This window comes from Anomaloglossus baeobatrachus, chromosome 2, assembly GCF_048569485.1.
Source record: "Anomaloglossus baeobatrachus isolate aAnoBae1 chromosome 2, aAnoBae1.hap1, whole genome shotgun sequence".
In the NCBI taxonomy this organism is placed as follows: domain Eukaryota; kingdom Metazoa; phylum Chordata; class Amphibia; order Anura; family Aromobatidae; genus Anomaloglossus; species Anomaloglossus baeobatrachus.
This window is the reverse complement of record NC_134354.1, coordinates 764761673-764782668: the sequence shown is the minus strand read 5'-3', so window position 1 is coordinate 764782668 and position 20996 is coordinate 764761673. Positions and strand designations below refer to the sequence as shown.

At 48.4% G+C, this 20996-nt stretch overlaps 1 protein-coding gene across 2 annotated transcripts in view; it reads right to left on the bottom strand.

Annotated features, from left to right (window-relative positions):
* Nucleotides 1–20996, bottom strand: part of AAMDC (adipogenesis associated Mth938 domain containing) — a 42343-nt gene that overhangs the window by 5916 nt on the left and 15431 nt on the right. For both annotated transcript variants that reach the window (XM_075337510.1, XM_075337511.1), the window contains exon 2: nt 12201–12336. In XM_075337510.1, the coding sequence (XP_075193625.1) occupies nt 12201–12326 (126 nt within the window). In that variant the 5' untranslated portion in view covers nt 12327–12336. The remainder of the gene's footprint in view (nt 1–12200; nt 12337–20996) is intronic.

The following is a 20996-nucleotide window of genomic DNA, read 5'->3' as shown; positions in this document are numbered from 1 at the left end:
GTGGCTTCGAGAGTGGAAGGCAGATTCTTCTTCCAAGAAGTTTCTTGCTGGGCTCCCTTTTGCTGGTTCACAGCTGTTCGGTGAACAGCTGGATGAAATCATTAAGGAAGCTACTGGCGGGAAGAGTACTTCCATGCCACAAACCAAGACCAGGAAACCCGCCCAGGGTAGGAATCAATCGAGGTTTCGTTCCTCCAACTGGTCATCCTCTAAGCCTTCCGCCTCGTCCGCTAACTCAGCTAAGGATCAGAAATCCAACTAGCGCACAAAAGCGCGTCCGCAGAAGTCCGCAGGAGGTTCTGCCACTAAGGCAGCCTCCTCATGACTCTCGGCCCGCTCCAGCCACGTCCTCAGTCGGTGGCAGGCTCTCCCACTTTGGCAACGCTTGGTTAAAGCAAGTCTCCGATCAGTGGGTGAGAGACATCATATCTCACGGCTACAGGATAGAATTCTCTTCCAGCCCGCCAAACAGATTTTTTCTCTCAACTCCCCCCTGCTCCAAGGCCGCCGCCTTCTCACAGGCCGTGGCATCCTTGCAGGCAAACGGTGTGATTGTACCGGTTCCTGCTCGAGAACGGTTCAGAGGTTTTTACTCAAACCTATTCCTAGTTCCAAAAAAGGATGGTACCTTCCGGCCCATCCTGGATCTCAAGCTTCTCAACAAGCATGTCCGGGTGCGGCATTTTCGCATGGAGTCTCTGCGATCGGTCATTGCCTCTATGACCCAAGGGGATTTCCTGGCGTCCTTCGACATCAGAGATGCCTATCTACATGTGCCAATCGCAGTGTCACACCAGCGTTTGTTACGTTTTGCGATAGGAGAGGATCATTTCCAATTCGTGGCTCTCCCCTTCGGGTTAGCCACGGCCCCTCGGGTATTCACCAAGGTCATGGCGGCAGTGATTGCGGTCCTGCACCTCCAGGGTTTGGCAGTGCTTCCTTATCTGGACGACCTTCTGGTCAAGGCTCCATCCAGCGCAGACTGTCAGCGGAGTGTCTCGCTCACTCTTGCCACTCTAGCCCAATTCGGGTGGCTTGTCAATCTTCCCAAGTCCACCCTGACTCCGACCCAGAGTCTCACGTACCTAGGGATGCAGTTCGAGTCTTTGCCGGCACTTGTGAAGTTGCCCTTAGTCAAACAGCAGTCTCTCCGGCTATTAGCAACAACCAGGACAGTTAAAGCAGACTTATATAAGGTAAAAGGCAACAACTTCAGGGACATATTGAAACAGCAGAAAAAAAGTCTTTAAATTTGCCTTATATTACATCATATCCCATGGCCCAAGAACCACCAACACCAAAGTAAGTTGCACATAGAAAAACTTTAATTGGTTGGGTCAAGCATATAAATATTACATGGGATATAAAAATTGTGACAAGTAAGAAGGTTAAATGACATATAAGAGCGAATAAAGAACCCCATGTGGGGCTGCATGGATCAAATTAGGTGCACACAAAAGGGTGTACTCCCAGCAGGGCCAGTGTAGGTGCCTTATACAAAACGCAGGTTCACCTAATCAAGAACTCTAGGCACATTACAGATAAATGAACAGGAATATATTCCAGCAGAGCCAGTGTAAGTGCCTATACAAAAGATAAATTCACAGTCAGTGACAGAATAACACTTTAATAGATGACAATAGGCATGTTACTCACACACATCATCCGGTGAACAGGGATATGTTCCCAGCAAGGTCAGTGTAAATGCCATTGCAATAAACAGGTTCACAGTGAGTGATAGAGTAACACTTAAGTATATGAACATAGGCACACTGCCCAGGCATCTAGTCCAATGGACAGGGATATATTCCCAGCAGGGCCAGTGTACGTGCCTATATCATAAACAGGTTCACAGCAAATGACAGAGTAACACTTTAGTGAATGACAATGGGCACATTACACAAACACATGGTCCAGCGAACAGGGAAGTATTCCCAGCAAAACCAATGTAAGTGCCTTTCCAAGTTCACAGTAATGACAGGATAACACTTAGTACATAATCATAGGCACATTACCCAAACACATAGCCCGGTGGATATTCCACCAATTATAGCACTCACATGCAGTCACACAAGGGGAAAAAAGTCCCAATACGTATTTCGTGATGACTTCCTCAGGGGACCATGGACAAAAGGAGGGAAATGGTTGCATTTATACACTAGTGTATATTAGATCATTTGCAGCACCTGTCGCTGCTACAGAGCACTAAGGCACACTGAGCAGGCGTGGGTGGCTACTCCAGCATCACCTGGGCCAGGGAAAACCCCTTTGATGACGTCAATATTACCCAGGGGACACTTCAAGGAGAGCCACACACACTGCACATGTGCAGAGCCGCAAACAGGAAGTAAAGCTGCAAATGCCATGTCTACTCCTGGCAAAAGAAAGGGCAAATCGCATTGGGAATCATACAAAGTGCATAGCACTATAGAGGGATAAGAATACATATAATTACATCATAATTACATCCAGTACTGTATACATAGAGCGTAAGGACATTATTCATGCATATAACAACATATTAAACAGTAAGACGCAGTCCAGTGAACAATCTCATATAGACGATCAGGATATACTGTATTCCTTCCCAGCTCATTCTCCAATGCAGGCAGACCACCAGGTTAGTGACACAGAGAAATATTGCACCAAGAGCACAAACGTAGACAACTGTAGAAAAAAAGAGGACACAAAGAATCCAGTTAAAAAAAATATTTATAAAAACCATTATGTACAAAGCAGATTCAATCACAGGGGATCCGCAACCAAACAAATATTGCCCGTAATGGGGTATATGTCAAACGCAGACGAGACCTACTGGATTATAAATAGGAACTAAAGGTCTGCCTCTCATTCAAACCTCGAGGGGCCACTGTGTCGAGGAGAAATATCCAACGACATTCAACCCGTGCCAACACCTTATGAATATTACCACCCCTTAATCCAAGGTGTACACGGTCAATCCCCCTCACCTTAAAGCTTGAGGGGTCAGACCCGTGATGCACCCTAAAATGGCGGGGGATGGTCTTCAGGGAATCAACATCCTCAGGTTTCGCTTTTTTAGCCGCGATGATGTCCCTAGTATGCTCCCTCGTCCGGACCCGCAATTCACGACTAGTGAGTCCGACATATATTAAGTCGCAAGCGCACGTAGCGTAATAAATTACGCCCGTGCTACTGCAAGAAATATATTGCCGGATCTCGAATGTTTTGGAGCCGTCCGAGGAGGCAAAGGATGTTGCCCTGATGATGTTACCGTGACGGCACGCAATGCATGAGCCACATGGAAATGATCCACAGATAGAACGTCCCATCATAAATGGTGGTTTCTTTTGTGCCACATAGTGGCTGTGGACCAACATATCACGTAGGCTCCGGCCCCGACGTGCCGTCATGAGGGGTCGGTCTGGAAGCATATCTTTCAGCACAGGTTCCGTTTGTAGGACAGACCAGTGCTTAGTTAATATGCCACGAATATGATCCCATTGACGGTTGAATGAGGAGATAAAACGCACCTTCGGTTCAGCAGGCTTCGTCTTATCAGGATTGAAACGTAAAAGAAGTCGGTCTCTCGGAGCTACTTTAGCCCGACTATAGGCCTTTTTAATGGATCTGGAGCTGTACCCTCTCTCCCTGAATCTATCACGCATCTCACTGGCCCTACCCTCAAATGTATCCGTCTCTGAGCAAATCCGTTTCAAACGGATAAATTGCCCAGTAGGGATAGCATTGATGGTCGAATGCGGATGGCCAGAAGATGCGTGTAACAAAACATTCACAGAGGAGGGTTTCCGATAGATGTCAGTGGTCAGAAGACCCTGATCGGACGGCTCCAAAACATTCGAGATCCGGCAATATATTTCTTGCAGTAGCACGGGCGTAATTTATTACGCTACGTGCGCTTGCGACTTAATATATGTCGGACTCACTAGTCGTGAATTGCGGGTCCGGACGAGGGAGCATACTAGGGACATCATCGCGGCTAAAAAAGCGAAACCTGAGGATGTTGATTCCCTGAAGACCATCCCCCGCCATTTTAGGGTGCATCACGGGTCTGACCCCTCAAGCTTTAAGGTGAGGGGGATTGACCGTGTACACCTTGGATTAAGGGGTGGTAATATTCATAAGGTGTTGGCACGGGTTGAATGTCGTTGGATATTTCTCCTCGACACAGTGGCCCCTCGAGGTTTGAATGAGAGGCAGACCTTTAGTTCCTATTTATAATCCAGTAGGTCTCGTCTGCGTTTGACATATACCCCATTACGGGCAATATTTGTTTGGTTGCGGATCCCCTGTGATTGAATCTGCTTTGTACATAATGGTTTTTATAAATATTTTTTTTAACTGGATTCTTTGTGTCCTCTTTTTTTCTACAGTTGTCTACGTTTGTGCTCTTGGTGCAATATTTCTCTGTGTCACTAACCTGGTGGTCTGCCTGCATTGGAGAATGAGCTGGGAAGGAATACAGTATATCCTGATCGTCTATATGAGATTGTTCACTGGACTGCGTCTTACTGTTTAATATGTTGTTATATGCATGAATAATGTCCTTACGCTCTATGTATACAGTACTGGATGTAATTATGATGTAATTATATGTATTCTTATCCCTCTATAGTGCTATGCACTTTGTATGATTCCCAATGCGATTTGCCCTTTCTTTTGCCAGGAGTAGACATGGCATTTGCAGCTTTACTTCCTGTTTGCGGCTCTGCACATGTGCAGTGTGTGTGGCTCTCCTTGAAGTGTCCCCTGGGTAATATTGACGTCATCAAAGGGGTTTTCCCTGGCCCAGGTGATGCTGGAGTAGCCACCCACGCCTGCTCAGTGTGCCTTAGTGCTCTGTAGCAGCGACAGGTGCTGCAAATGATCTAATATACACTAGTGTATAAATGCAACCATTTCCCTCCTTTTGTCCATGGTCCCCTGAGGAAGTCATCACGAAATACGTATTGGGACTTTTTTCCCCTTGTGTGACTGCATGTGAGTGCTATAATTGGTGGAATATCCACCGGGCTATGTGTTTGGGTAATGTGCCTATGATTATGTACTAAGTGTTATCCTGTCATTACTGTGAACTTGGAAAGGCACTTACATTGGTTTTGCTGGGAATACTTCCCTGTTCGCTGGACCATGTGTTTGTGTAATGTGCCCATTGTCATTCACTAAAGTGTTACTCTGTCATTTGCTGTGAACCTGTTTATGATATAGGCACGTACACTGGCCCTGCTGGGAATATATCCCTGTCCATTGGACTAGATGCCTGGGCAGTGTGCCTATGTTCATATACTTAAGTGTTACTCTATCACTCACTGTGAACCTGTTTATTGCAATGGCATTTACACTGACCTTGCTGGGAACATATCCCTGTTCACCGGATGATGTGTGTGAGTAACATGCCTATTGTCATCTATTAAAGTGTTATTCTGTCACTGACTGTGAATTTATCTTTTGTATAGGCACTTACACTGGCTCTGCTGGAATATATTCCTGTTCATTTATCTGTAATGTGCCTAGAGTTCTTGATTAGGTGAACCTGCGTTTTGTATAAGGCACCTACACTGGCCCTGCTGGGAGTACACCCTTTTGTGTGCACCTAATTTGATCCATGCAGCCCCACATGGGGTTCTTTATTCGCTCTTATATGTCATTTAACCTTCTTACTTGTCACAATTTTTATATCCCATGTAATATTTATATGCTTGACCCAACCAATTAAAGTTTTTCTATGTGCAACTTACTTTGGTGTTGGTGGTTCTTGGGCCATGGGATATGATGTAATATAAGGCAAATTTAAAGTCTCTCCGGCTAGCGGTGCGCTCTCTGCTGCGGCCCCGCCGTTATACCCTCAGGCGCCTGATGCAGGTGCTGGGTCAAATGGTGGCGTCCATCGAGGCGGTTCCCTTTGCCCAGTTCCATCTGCGCCCCCTGCAGCTGGACATTCTCCGCTGTTGGGGCAAGCGGCCTTCCTCCTTACACAGGTTAGTGGCTCTGTCGCCACGGACCAGGAGCTCTCTTCAGTGGTGGCTTCGACCCCTCTCCCTGTCCCAAGGGCGCTCCTTTCTGACTCCGTCCTGGGTGATTCTCACCACGGATGCCAGCCTATCCGGCTGGGGAGCGGTATATCTCCACCACAGAGCACAGGGCACTTGGACTCCGTCCGAGTCAGCCCTTTCAATCAATGTGCTGGAAACCAGAGCCGTGCTTCTAGCTCTCCTAGCCTTTCACCACCTGTTGGCGGGCAGGCACATTAGAGTCCAGTCAGACAACGCGACAGCGGTTGCCTACATCAATCACCAAGGCGGGACACGCAGCCGCCTGGCAATGTTGGAGGTCCAACGCATTCTTCAATGGGCGGAGGACTCCAAGTCCACCATATCCGCAGTCCACATTCCAGGCGTAGAAAACTGGGAGGCAGATTATCTCAGCCATCAATCAGTGGACGGTGGCGAGTGGTCCCTGCACCCGGCAGTGTTTCAGTCAATCTGCCGCAAGTGGGGCACTCCGGACGTAGACCTAATGGCATCCCATCACAACAACAAGGTTCCGGTTTACGTGGCTCGCTCCCACGATCCTCAGGCCTTCGCCGCGGACGCTCTGGTTCAGGATTGGTCCCAGTTTCATCTGTCCTACGTGTTTCCCCCTCTAGCTCTCTTGCCCAGAGTCCTGCGCAAGATCAGAATGGAGGGCCGTCGAGTCATCTTCATTGTACCGGACTGGCCCAGGCGAGCTTGGTATCCGGACCTACTCTCGCAAGGTCCATTTTTCCGCCCGAATTCTGCGGCACTCAATTTGATGGCGTGCCTCTTGACTCCTGGATTTTGACGGCTTCTGGTATTCCTCCTGAAGTCAGCTCCACTATGACTCGGGCCCGTAAGTCTTCCTCCGTCAAGATCTATCACAGGACTTGGAAAATTTTCCTGTCCTGGTGTCGCTCTTCCGGTCATCCTCCTTGGTCATTCTCGTTGCCGACCCTTCTGTCTTTTTTACAGTCCGGTCTGCAGCTAGGACTGTCCCTTAACTCTCTCAAGGGACAAGTCTCAGCTCTATCAGTGCTGTTCCAGCGGCGTCTCGCCCGGCTGGCTCAGGTTCGCACCTTCATGCAAGGTGCGTCTCACATCATTCCACCTTATCGGCGGCCCTTGGGTCCCTGGGACCTTAACTTGGTCCTCACGGTATTGCAGAAACCCCCTTTTGAGCCCCTTAGGGAGGTTTCTTTGTATCGTCTTTCGCAAAGGGTGGCCTTTCTAGTTGCCATAACTTCTCTCAGAAGAGTCTCTGATTTGGCTGCGCTCTCCTCCTTTTGGTTTTTCACCAAGACAAGGTAGTTCTCCGTCCGACTCCGGACTTTCTTCCTAAGGTGGTGTCTCCCTTCCACCTTAACCAGGACATTTCCTTGCCTTCCTTCTGTCCGGCCCCTGTTCATCGCTTTGAGAAAGCGCTGCATTCTCTGGATCTGGTGCGTGCTCTCCGGATTTATGTGTCTCGCACCGCTGCGCTTAGGCGGTGCACCTCTCAAGCTTTTCAAAGCACACTCGACCAGAGCTGTCGGTGCCTCTTGGGCTTTTAGGCACCAGGCTACGGCTCAACAAGTCTGTCAGGCTGCCACGTGGACTAGCCTGCATACCTTTTCGAAGCACTACCAAGTGCATGCTCATGCTTCGGCAGATGCGAGCTTGGGCAGATGCATCCTTCAGGCGGCTGTCGCCCACTTGTGAAGTTAGGCGCCGCCTACTTTAGTTTTTTCTGTTTATTCCCACCCATGGACTGCTTTGGAACGTCCCATGGTCTGGGTCTCCCATAGGAACGATAAAGAAAAAGAGAATTTTGTTTACTTACCGTAAATTCTTTTTCTTATAGTTCCGTATTGGGAGACCCAGCTCCCTCCCTGTTGCCTGTTGGCAATTTTCTTGTTCCGTGCGTTATCACCGGCTGTTGTCGTGGACAGAGTCTCCGGTTGTTCCGATTCTTGCTCGGTTCTACTTGTCGGTGGCTATTCTCCTTCAGCTTTTGCACTAAACTGGCTAGGACTGGTTCTCCAGGGGGTGTATAAGCTCAGAGGGAGGAGCTACACTTTTTAGTGTAGTACTTTGTGTGTCCTCCGGAGGCAGAAGCTATACACCCATGGTCTGGGTCTCCCAATACGGAACTATAAGAAAAAGAATTTACGGTAAGTAAACAAAATTCTCTTTTTTTTTTCCCCACAGGTTTTGCTGGGAAATATCTGGAGAAAGATTACAAACATTTCTCAAATTTCTGCAGCAAAACCGCGGGTAAAAACGCAGTGTGCGCACAGGGCCTTAGGCCCTGCAGTTTTACCTGCGGTATTTCACTCCATTCACTGTAATGTAATCGCGAAATACCGCAGGTAGCAAATGATGTGCAGTATACCCTCGGTATAGCCGCGGTTTACTTGCGGTAATGTTCATCACTGGCTGTGTTTTGCAGGAAGTGCTGTATGACAGGAAAAAGAAGCGGAGCAGAGTAAACACACACAGACATATAGAATACACATGCAAATCAAACGGACATACATATATATATATATATATATATATATATATATATATATATATATATATATATATATATATTAAAAAAAAAGTGCGCTCCACTGTATTTTTACCGTCCAGCCGAGGTAAACACACAGCGGCGGCCCGGTATTCTCAGGCTGGGGAGGGCGAGGATTAATGCCCCCCCCCTCCCCGAATATCAGCCCGCCGCTGCCCCGAGAATGTCGCATCCATTATGCGGCAGTACCGGAGTGTCCCCGGCTCTTCCAGATTGCCGTGATGCGGTGGCAATCCGGGTAATAACGATGTAAATAGCAGCGTATCGCTGCCATTTAAGTCCAGGCTTAATCATGGCAGCGTCTATGAGATAGCTGACATGAATAACCCGTAAGTGAATAAACACACACCACGAAAAATCCTTTATTTTAAATAAAAGACAAAAAGCCCCCTCTTTCACCCCTTTATTAAACCCCCCCAATACACAGCTCCGGCGTAACCCATGCAGGTCCCACGACTATTGCATCCAGCCGCGACAGACACACAGCGCTGAATGCAGCCTCGTAACGAGCCTGCAGAGGTAATTACAGGTCATTTCTCACGCTCGGTAATGTGAACACACTATCGCTCGTGAGAAATGCAGTGTGTGCTCACAGGGACTATTGATTGATCTGTCCTCTATCTATATTATTATATATTCTCTATCTATATCAGAAGGAAATGACTTTTTTCTCTTTTTCAGCATGCTTTATTTATATATTATGGCAGTTACAGCATAAAAAACCACAGGGACCCACCTGCGGCAAAACCGCATGCGTTTTTCCCACAGTTTTGGTGCGTTTTTTTACCGCAGGTGCGGTAATCTTCAACTCCCAGAAGTTTCTCAAGAAATTTTCTTGAGAAAAATCACTTTTCTAGTGCGCACATAGCCCGTGCCCTAACTGAAAGAGTTATACCTGCAGTAAAATTTGGTGACATTTTCTGCTCCAGCCTTGTCTAATGTAGTATTATCCTTTGGCTGCGTTCTCACATCCATGGAACAAGGCTTAGTGCCTTTTTATATATATTTTTTTTTTTTCCCTTTACCCTGACCCAAATTTATTCATTCCCACACACATTAAATTCATATAGCTTTATTTACTTTTGTCCAATAATTTTAAAAAAAAAAATAAAATTAATTTAACATTTTATTTTGTGCATTAATAACAAGAAAATGCAACGTTTATAATGTTTTGCTACTTTTGCAAAAGAAGCAATTACATAAAATAAAAAAAAAATAATATATTAGTGTGGTTTTTTTCTTCCTTACCACATTTTGACAGCCATTTTTTTTTTAAATTACATACAACATTTTGATCATGGTTTAATTTTTTTGTACTGGGCATGAAAGAAAAATAAATATCTGTAGTCTTTGCTGCATTCATCTGCTGGTACTTGCAATAATATTTTTGTATGCTCATGATTAGAGCTGAGCAATAACCAATTTTTATCTTTAAAAAAAAGTTTTACAAATTTTTCACAAGAGAATTCACATTGTTAAATATACATAGTCATTTTTTGTGGTCTAACTTTTTTTTTTTCCCTATTTACAGAACTGTATAAGGTCTTGTTTTTTGTGCAACACGCCCTTGTTTTAATCGATGGCATTGTGAAATTCATGCAACTTAAAAAATTATTCAATTTTTTTATAGCCAAGATAAAAAAAAAAAAAAAAATGGAAATTATGACTTGTTTAAAATATACACTATTTAATAGCATCAGCGTTATGGTACAAGTGGTTACCAAATATCAAGTTGTTTTTTTTGCAGGGTAATTTTTTTTCATTAAAATTGCTGTTAATACTTAAATAAAATAATTGTTGATTGATCGTGAATTTTTTTTCATGCTGCATTAATTGCACAACATCTTATAGTTCTAGGAAAGTGGATAGGATTTATAGAAGTCTCCTGCCTGCTGTATACACTGACGTGCGGGGGGTCGGTGTATAAAATCCACAAGGTCAGTGTCTCCTGCGCAGGTTTTACCTATTCATCACGCAGCGCATTGCAGCAGGTGTAGAAAGTCCACCAAGAGGAGAGAAAATTAAAAAAAAACGAAAAAAAACGAAAAAGCACATAATCCACACAACTATCAAATATATCATAGCCAAATAGCAGAAAAATATAAAAACAGCTTTATTTAAAAACATAAATTTAAAGGTGAAAAAAAAAGAAATGCTGCAACATCAAAAACTCAGCAAATCCTCCTTGCGTGAATGCGGCGTTACGATGTTTACTGGTCCCACAAGCAGACTTGGACACACGATGGTTTGAGCACATCAATAATGCACTGTATTACCCATGTCCTGCAAAGCATATTTAACTCGGGTGGAGACCCCAAGTGAATCTGGTGTCAGACGGTCACAGCAGTTCGTTGGTGGCAGGTCCACTGCTGTTATATAACAACATCTCCTTGCTTGTGGTGCTGTGAGGGTTAAGCACCCTTTTCCTGCCTGGCTGCGAGCTGTAGCTGACAATCTCAGTTGTGGCTCTTTGGGATCACTCCCCTTCCCTATTTAAGGCATGTGATCTGATCACATGATGCCTGTTATAGAAACAGAATCCTCATGTCTATGCGGTCCACTTTGGAAAGAGTCTGCTCTGGAAGAAGTCTGCAGTGTTGTGTGAAGCAGTAGTGTTTGCCGCACTTAAGACACCTGAAGTGTTTTTTCCTTCGCATATCTATTTCCCCTGTTTGTATTCCTACTGTCATGTTTCTGTATTGCATTGGCGAGTCTAGTGATCTTGTCAGCCTGCTCACTAGCCAGGGTGAGATCAGGGAATTAGGTATGCTGCTCACAACAGGTTGAAAGAACCTGTATGGGAACGCTAGGGAGCTCAGGAGTCAGCTTCAGGTGAGTAAGAAGAGTCCCCTCACCCCTCGTGGCAGGGATTTCCGTTGTATAGTGACCCCGGTGTCCCCTGTTGTTGCAACATCTTCAGGGGGGGGGGTTTACCAGGTTCTAGGTAAACCCTACTAGTCATGTGTATGACACCATCCTGTCAGTGTTTGACAGTTATTGTATTAGGAGTTGATTGTCCAAAGTATCCAACCCACAAGGAGGCCAGTGTCAGTCCTCCGATTGCCTCAACACCCTGCGATCGTGCTGTAAGGGTCCAACTCTGCCACGACCAGCTGACTGAGTGGCAATACAAGTATCATACATGTTTATGGGGACCATAGAACACCAAGCCTGATAAATCATGGAGGAGTCCGAATACTGGAGAATCCTGGATCCTTCTGATCGCAGAGGATCTCCCACACTGACCTAATATCAATTGACAAGTGTTCAACCACATAATATCTAAACATGGGTCAGTGAGAGATAGAGCTTCATCTAGGCTGAGGTGTGTGGAGATGCTGCGGTGCAGGAAAAATAAGTTCATAACCATCCCCTAATTATTTTAGTACAAATTTTATACTTCTGTGAGCTGTACTAGAGCTAAAACAGCTGCCTGCAGCCACCACTAGGGGGAGCTCAAGTATACAGCTAGTACTGGACACAATGGGATCCAAATAAAATCAGTATGTTGTGAGCTCCCTCTGGTGGCGACTTCAGGAAACTGCTAAGACCATGTCACAGTAGAACAGGAGCAGGTTTCTTTTTAATTTCACAGGCCCTATACGAGTAACACCGCCAGACTCTCCTCTTACATTAGTTCCAGTTTCCCTCCAGTCCCAGGTTCTGCTTCCTCCGGGCCACACCTTGCAGTCTTTATATACCTGGCCTGAAACATTCATGCTGCCCCAGGAGATCTTGGAGATTTCAGGAGACGTCATCCTGACCTATCTGTACAGAAAAGGAACGCAAATGGATTAGAGAAGAGGCGGACGGACGCTCCTGGATCCAAAACTGCACCCCCGGAATAACATCCACCCCAATCATCTACAAATACATGTCCTGCAACTGAATCTGATGAGCCTTGTTGTACAAGATGTGGAAATTGATTCCAACATCCATCACACAGTCAACCGTTCAGCAACTTTTTAATAAACTTTGTATTTTAAATTTATCCTTATAAGTAGAATCCTGCTTGCAGTCAGTGAATGGTAACACTGTTGACAAACTTGTCTTAGCGGCGTTTAGTACCATTATATCCAGTCTATACAATCATCTATAAGATCAGAGGCCGACACAGCATGCAGCCGCCATTGTTCCCAGGAGCATCTTGATAAATACAAAATTTCCCATCTGCTTCCCCCCCCCCCCCCCCCGGAACGTCAACGGCTGCAGGAGGTATCGGCTCTGATCTGCTTCATCGTCAGACCTCGCGCATGTGGAAGCTGCACATGCACAAATGGATATTTCAGCTCTTGCACTGACATCAGGACGTAACTAAGTTCCGCTCCTGGGATTGTGAGGGTAGCCTGGGCTATAGGTCGTTTGTCCAAATGTAATAAGATCATCTGTGTGTGTAAATAACCAAAGTATAGATGTTATTGCAGAATTATCTGTGTGTATATGACAAAATGAACAATAAACAAAAAGGTATTTTGAATATACTTAGAGAATCTGTAATCAGTTTTCACCATGTGAGATATGGGATGTGAGATGTGGGAGGTTGACTCCTCGTTCTTGCTCAGCAATGTGTTAACAAAGAAGTATTCAGTAGCTGGTTTAAGCTGGTATTAGGAAGTAAGAAACAGGCTAATGACGTACTATATGGACATTGCTGGATATCTCTGACCAATCAGGGACAATGTTGAACTGAATAACTGTGTGTGTTTTACTATATTTGAATCAGAAGAGCTTTGAGCTTCTTCCAAATAGAGACACATCTCTGTGTAGTTATTGCTCCTCATACATACATCTGCGCAGATCAATTTGAACTCAGTCTCTGTGACCCTGAAAAACCCAATTTGCGGGTTTTCCCTAAATTCCCAACCTTGACACGAATCACGGCGCCTGTGCAAGAAGGTCACAGAGAAGAGAGAGGTCTGACCTGTCAATCACTGTTAGGAGGACGGCATGGAGAGGAGGGGGAAAGAGGGGGCGAGGCTGGAGAACTGCAAGGGCACATAAAACAAAAAGGTAATCACTGCAGCTACTATATTGTGAGGCATAACAACCCGCCAACAGCTTCCCTTTGAAATGGGCCCATCTTCTTGCAACTTTTCAAAATAAGCTCTTGTGAGTAACTGATAAATAGCACTATTCCTGGCCAGTATATCGCCTCTTTACTGGGTGTAGATGAGCTGCTATGAAGTCACAGACTAGCGGGATCCCCACCCTCCCCTCTATGCAGCATGAGGACCGTTACACCACAGTAGTGCTGAGCAGTGTAGCTGCGATTCCAGCTCTGAAGGATTCCCTTTCCTCCCACACTTCTCCAAAAATCACTTTCCGTATTTGAACCAGTCACAAAAGAAGTTACCTGGCTTCTTGCCTCTTCTCACCTTAGTGACCCTATTTCCCTCACATCTCGTTCAGTTACTTTCCCCAGCCATCACCACTCACCTAACTAAAATATTTAAGCCGCCGTTACACATAGCGATGTCGTAAGCGAGATCGCTGAAACGTCACCGGTTTTGTGACACAACAGCGACCTCGCTACGTGTGACGCAGCAGCAGCGACCGCCCCCCTGTGATATCGCCGATCGTACCTGGACACCATGGTTCATTTTTTGATAGTTGGTGTCCCGCTGGGCAGCATGCATCACTATGTTTGACGCCATAACAAGGACGTGCGACCTCGTTGGCGACTCGGAACGCAGCATTCTATCGAGGTCTGAGTCGTCAGAATAGATGCTGTGTGACAGGGTCCCAACGACCGCCGGGGATCGCCGTATCGTTGCTGCGTCGTTAATTAGATCTGCCTGTTTGCCAGCTCACTAGCGACCATGTAGAGACGTACCAGCGATTCTGACCAGGTCGGGATCACTGGAACGTCGCTACGTGTAACGGGACCCTTGGCCTCTTTCTTATCTTTAATCTGCCATGATTAACACCTTCACAAAAAACCATACCTTGACTATACCCATCTCTAACCTGACCATCTCTAAACTTTAGGAACGCTTGGTCCACCCCCGTCTAATCCACTCAGAACTTTCTTCTTGACCCTTTACAATCTTGTGTCCGTTCCTTACAATCTACTGAAACTGCTCTTACTAAAATCTCTAATGATCTACTAACAGCTAAATCTAATGGTCGATGCTCTCTGCTGATCCTCCTGGATCTCTCTGCTACTTGCGATACTGTGGATCACCAGCTCCTCCTCACTATGCTCCCCTCTATCGGGCTCAAGGACACCGCTCTCTCCTAGTTCTCCTATCTCTGACCGCCCTTCACTCTTTTGCTGGCTCCTCTTCCCCTTACAGTTGGGGTTCCTCAGGGTTCAGTCCTAGGCGCCCTCCTCTTACTGTCAGGGTTCAGTTCTAGGCCCCCCTTCCTCTTAGGCCGGGTACACACATCCAGCTTTTCGCCGGTTTGACGGATGCGGCGCACGCCAGTACAGTGTATACAGTACACTGGCAGCACAACAAGCACCGGTAACATGCCGTCATCTGACCGGCGCATGTCACCTGGAAGTTGTGGCGCTGCCACTGTAGTGTATCATACTGTACTGGCGTGCACTGCATCCGTCAAACCGGCAAAGAACCGGATATGTGTACCCGGCCTTACTGTCAGGGTTCCTCAGGCTTCAGTCCTAGGCCCCATATTCCCCTTGCTGCCAGGGTTCAGTCCTAGGCCCCATATTCCCCTTGCTGCCAGGGTTCAGTCCTAGGCCCCATATTCCCCTTGCTGCCAGGGTTCAGTCCTAGGCCCCATATTCCCCTTGCTGCCAGGGTTCAGTCCTAGGCCCCATATTCCCCTTGCTGCCAGGGTTCAGTCCTAGGCCCCATATTCCCCTTGCTGCCAGGGTTCCATCCTAGGCCCCATATTCCCCTTGCTGCCAGGGTTCCGTCCTAGGCCCCATATTCCCCTTGCTGCCAGGGTTCAGTCCTAGGCCCCATATTCCCCTTGCTGCCAGGGTTCAGTCCTAGGCCCCATATTCCCCTTGCTGCCAGGGTTCAGTCCTAGGCCCCATCTTCTTACGGTCAGGGTTCAGTCCTAGGCTGCCCTCCTCTGCTCTCCAAATACCGCCCCTATTGGACAAACCATCACCCCTTCAATACAATAAAATACCATCGATTGCCTGTCCGTTGTCTCCAACATCATGTCCTCCCTCTATCTATCTAAAACTGAATCTGTCAAAAACTGAACTTCTCCTGTTTCCTCCCTCTTCTAACCTTCCAAAGCCCAATATTACCATTTGTGTGTGGTTCTACCATTACGGCCCCAGCAACAAGCTCGCTGTTTTGGGGGTTATATTTGACTCCAATCTCTCCTTCACTCCACACATTCGCTCGCTCATGTCACCTCCACCACAAAAAGCATCTTTAGAATCCAGCCTTTCTTCAGCGCTCTATTGGGAGACCCAGACGATTGGGGTATAGCTACTGCCCTCTGGAGGCCACACAAAGCACTACATTAAAAGTGCAAGGCCCCTCCTCCTCTGGCTATACCCCCCCCGTGGTATCACGGGTACTCCAGTTTTAGCTTTGTGTGCGAAGGAGGTCAGACATTCCATGCATAGCTCCACAGATTTTAGTCAGCAGTAGCTGCTGACTAGTTCGGATGGAAGAAAAGAGGACACATATAGTGTCCCCAGCATGCTCCCTTCTCACCCCTGGATGGTGTTGTAAGGTTGAGGTACCTATTGCTGGTACAGGGCTGGAGCCTGACATGCTGTTTTCCTTCCACATCCCCTTGGGGGCTCTGTGGAAGTGGGATCCTGCCGGCCTCAAAGCTCTGACGCCGGGCTCCATCCACAGACCCATTAGAACCTGATGGATACGGAGCAGGAGTACCATCAGGGACCGGGCCCTGCATCATACAGGTACTCTGTGTCCCCGGCAGGCACAGACACACTCCGGGCTGGCTGGGTGTTGTAGTGCGCCGGGGACCGTACACTGAGCTGGTGTTCCTACAGTTATCTGGGGGACTTTGTGTTCTGGGAACGCAGCGCCGACCCTCACTGGACCGGGCGGCGCTGCTGTGACTTGTGGTGCGCCGGGGATACGCCGACCGCGCTTTTACGGCGGCGGCGTTTATAACTCTAGTCCCCGGCTTTTGGGCCTAGGACGCCGGCAGCTCCGATCGTTCCCGCCCCCACCCTGTCAATCAGGGTAGGGGAGAGACGCTGTTTCACGGCAGCGAGGAGGGCTGGAGCCTGATTTACATGCTCCAGCCCTCTCACTAGGCACAGAGGGAAGCAGGCTTCCCGCTCTTGGTCAGGAACGCCCAGGGCCCGCCCCCCTTCTTCTCTCAGGACGCCGGCAGCCATTACAGCATGTCTGGCTGGAGGAAGGACGCAAGGCTCTGGGAGACCTAGACTGAGGGGCTTTGGAAGACCACACACCCGCTCTTAAGCGGGCGGTAAGCGGCTTTTCAGCTGGCCCCTCTAGTGCCTCAGTGTATGTTAGTGTATTGTGTCACTGGACATAGATATTTATTGATTTCTTGCACTGTGAGGTCGCTTCCTGGCTGAATACCCCAGATCGCTCTGAGGAGGCAGCAACATGTCATCCACAAGACGCAAAGCTGCCAAGGCTAGGGCTGTGTGCACTGCGTGTGCTGCATGTGGGGCTGCTCTACCAGCAGGCTCCAAGGACCCCCATTGTGTGCAATGCTCAGATCCGGTGCTGCTTCGCCAGCCGGAGTCAGGAGAGATAGTGACCCAGGCTGAGACGCCTGTAAGTCCTGCCCCGGTGTCGGGGACAGACTTTGCAGTTTTTGCGGTTAATATGTCTGTGACTATGGCAAAAATCCTGGAAACTTTGCAATCCATGCCTGGGGCTCAGTCTATGGACACGGCGAGGTCTATGTCCTCTAATCCTCCGCAGTTGGATTTAATCCAGACTGCAAGGGGGTCCCCGGCTTCTCAGGATGAGTATAATGACTCAGATGATTGCCCCAGCCACCCCAAGCGGGCTCGCTGGGAAAGACCCTCAACGTCATCACACTGCTCAGGGTCTCAGCGCAATCAGTCTCCCTGTGATGTGTCTGAAGAGAGTGATCAGGAGTCTAATCCTGGAACCCCTCTCAATCTGGATACCCCGGATGGGGACGCCATGGTAAACGATCTTATCTCAGCCATCAATAGGCTGTTAGATATTTCTCCCCCAGCCCCTTCAGCAGAAGAGGCAGCGGCAGAGCAGGAGAAATTTCGTTTCCTCTATCCCAAGCGTAAATTAAGTGCTCTGTTGGATCACTCTGACTTCAGAGAATCAATCCAGAAACACGACGCTCATCCAGAAAAGCGTTTCTCTAAACGTTCTAAGGATACACGTTATCCTTTCCCCCCTGATGTGGTCAAGCGCTGGACCCAGTGTCCAAAGGTGGACCCCCCGATTTCCAAGCTTGCAGCTAGATCCATAGTTGCAGTGGAGGATGGCGCTTCACTTAAGGATGCCAATGACAGACAGATGGACCTTTGGTTAAAATCTGTCTATGAAGCTATCGGCGCGTCGTTTGCTCCAGCATTCGCAGCCGTATGGGCACTCCAAGCTATTTCAGCTGGTTTAGCAAAAGTGGATGCTATCTTACATCCAGCGGTGCCGCAAGTGGCGTCCCTTACCTCGCAGATGTCCGCGTTTGCGTCTTACGCTATCAATGCGGTCCTAGAATCTACCAGCCGCACCTCAATGGCGTCTGCCAATTCGGTAGTTTTGCGCAGAGCATTGTGGTTAAAGGACTGGAAAGCAGATGCTGGTTCCAAAAAATGTTTAACCAGCTTGCCTTTATCTAGAGATAGACTGTTTGGCGAGCCATTGGCTGACATCATTAAACAGTCCAAGGGTAAAGACTCCTCTTTACCCCAGCCCAGATCAAGCAAACCTCAGCAGAGAAAGTGGCAGCAGAAGTTTCAGTCCTTTCGAGGTTCGGGCAAAACACAATTCTCCTCGTCCAAAGGGACTCAGAGGACGCAAAGAAACTCAGATTCCTGGCGGGCTCATTCACGCCCCAAGAAAGCAAATGGAGGAACCGCTTCCAAAGCGGCTACCTCATGACTTCCAGTCCCCTCCCTCCGCATTTCCGGTCGGGGGCAGGCTCTCCCGCTTTTACGACACTTGGATGTCACAGGTCAAAGACCGGTGGGTGACAGACATTTTGTCGCGCGGGTACAGAATCGAGTTCAGTTCTCGTCCTCCAGCTCGGTTCTTCAGAACCTCCCCACATCCAGACCGTGTAGATGTCCTGCGGCAGGCGGTGGACTCCCTAAGAGCGGAAGGAGTAGTGGTTCCTGTACCATCTCAGGAACAAGGGAGAGGGTTTTACTCCAATCTCTTTGTGGTGCCAAAAAAGGACGGCTCGTTCCGTCCTGTTCTGGACCTAAAACTGCTCAACAAACATGTGCACGCCAGACGGTTCCGGATGGAAACCCTCCGTTCTGTCATTGCCTCAATGTCTCAAGGAGACTTCCTTGCCTCAATAGACATCAAAGATGCTTATCTCCACGTGCCAATTGCTACAGAACATCAACGTTTTCTACGTTTTGTGATAGGAGACGACCATCTTCAGTTCGCAGCTCTGCCATTCGGTCTGGCGACAGCCCCCCGGGTCTTCACCAAGGTCATGGCGGCGGTGGTAGCAGTCTTGCACTCTCAGGGACACTCAGTGATCCCTTACCTAGACGATCTACTTGTCAAGGCACCCTCTCAAGAGGCATGCCAACTCAGTCTACAGGCTACGCTGGAGACTCTCCAGACTTTTGGATGGATCATCAACTTTCCAAAGTCAAATCTGTCACCGACACAGTCACTAACGTATCTTGGCATGGAGTTCCATACTCTAGCAGCGAGAGTGAAGCTTCCGCTAAACAAGCAGCGGTCCCTACAGACAGGGGTGCAATCTCTCCTTCAGGGCCAGTCGCACCCCTTACGGCGCCTCATGCACTTCCTAGGGAAGATGGTGGCAGCCATGGAAGCAGTTCCCTTTGCGCAGTTTCATCTGCGTCCACTTCAATGGGACATTCTCCGCCAATGGGACGGGAAGACGACTTCCCTAGACAGGAAAGTCTCTCTTTCCCAGACGGCCAAGGACTCTCTACAATGGTGGCTCCTTCCCACCTCATTGTCTCAGGGAAGATCCTTCCTGCCCCCATCCTGGGCAGTGGTCACGACAGATGCGAGTCTGTCGGGGTGGGGAGCAGTGTTTCTACACCACAGGGCTCAGGGGACGTGGACTCCGCAAGAGTCCACCCTTCAGATCAATGTTCTGGAAATCAGGGCAGTGTATCTTGCCCTACTAGCCTTTCAACAGTGGCTGGAAGGAAAGCAGATCCGAATCCAGTCGGACAACTCCACAGCGGTGGCATACATCAACCACCAAGGAGGGACGCGCAGCCGGCAAGCCTTTCAGGAAGTCCGGCGCATTCTGAATTGGGTGGAGGACACAGCATCCACCATCTCCGCGGTTCACATCCCAGGCGTAGAAAACTGGGAAGCAGACTTCCTCAGTCGCCAGGGTATGGACGCAGGGGAATGGTCCCTTCACCCGGACGTGTTTCAGGAAATCTGTCGCCGCTGGGGGGTGCCGGACGTCGACCTAATGGCGTCACGGCACAACAACAAGGTCCCGGCATTCATGGCGCGGTCGCGCGATCAAAGAGCTCTGGCGTCAGACGCCTTGGTGCAAGATTGGTCGCAGTTCCGCCTCCCATATGTATTCCCGCCTCTGGCACTCTTGCCCAGAGTACTACGCAAGATCAGATCCGATTGCAGCCGCATCATACTCGTCGCCCCAGACTGGCCGAGGAGATCGTGGTATCCGGATCTGTGGCATCTCACGGTCGGCCGACCGTGGTTACTTCCAGACCGTCCAGACCTGCTGTCTCAAGGGCCGTTTTTCCATCAGAATTCTGCGGCCCTGAACCTGACTGTGTGGCCATTGAGTCCTGGATCCTATCGTTAACAGGCTTATCCCAGGGAGTGGTAGCCACAATGAGACAAGCTAGGAAGTCAACTTCTGCTAAGATCTACCACAGAACGTGGAAGATTTTCTTAACCTGGTGCTCTGCTCAGGGAGTGTCTCCCTGGCCATTTGCATTGCCCACTTTTCTGTCTTTCCTGCAATCAGGGTTGGAAAAGGGCTTGTCGCTCAGCTCCCTTAAAGGGCAAGTCTCGGCACTATCCGTGTTTTTTCAGAAGCGTCTAGCACGTCTTCCTAAGGTGCGCACGTTCCTGCAGGGGGTCTGTCATATTGTGCCCCCGTACAAGCGGCCGTTGGATCCATGGGATCTGAACAGAGTACTAGTGGCTCTCCAGAAACCGCCTTTCGAGCCTCTCAAAGAAGTTTCTTTTTCTCGCCTGTCACAGAAAGTGGCGTTTCTTGTTGCGATCACATCGCTTCGGCGAGTGTCTGAGCTGGCAGCTCTGTCATCCAAGGCTCCCTTCTTGGTGTTCCAC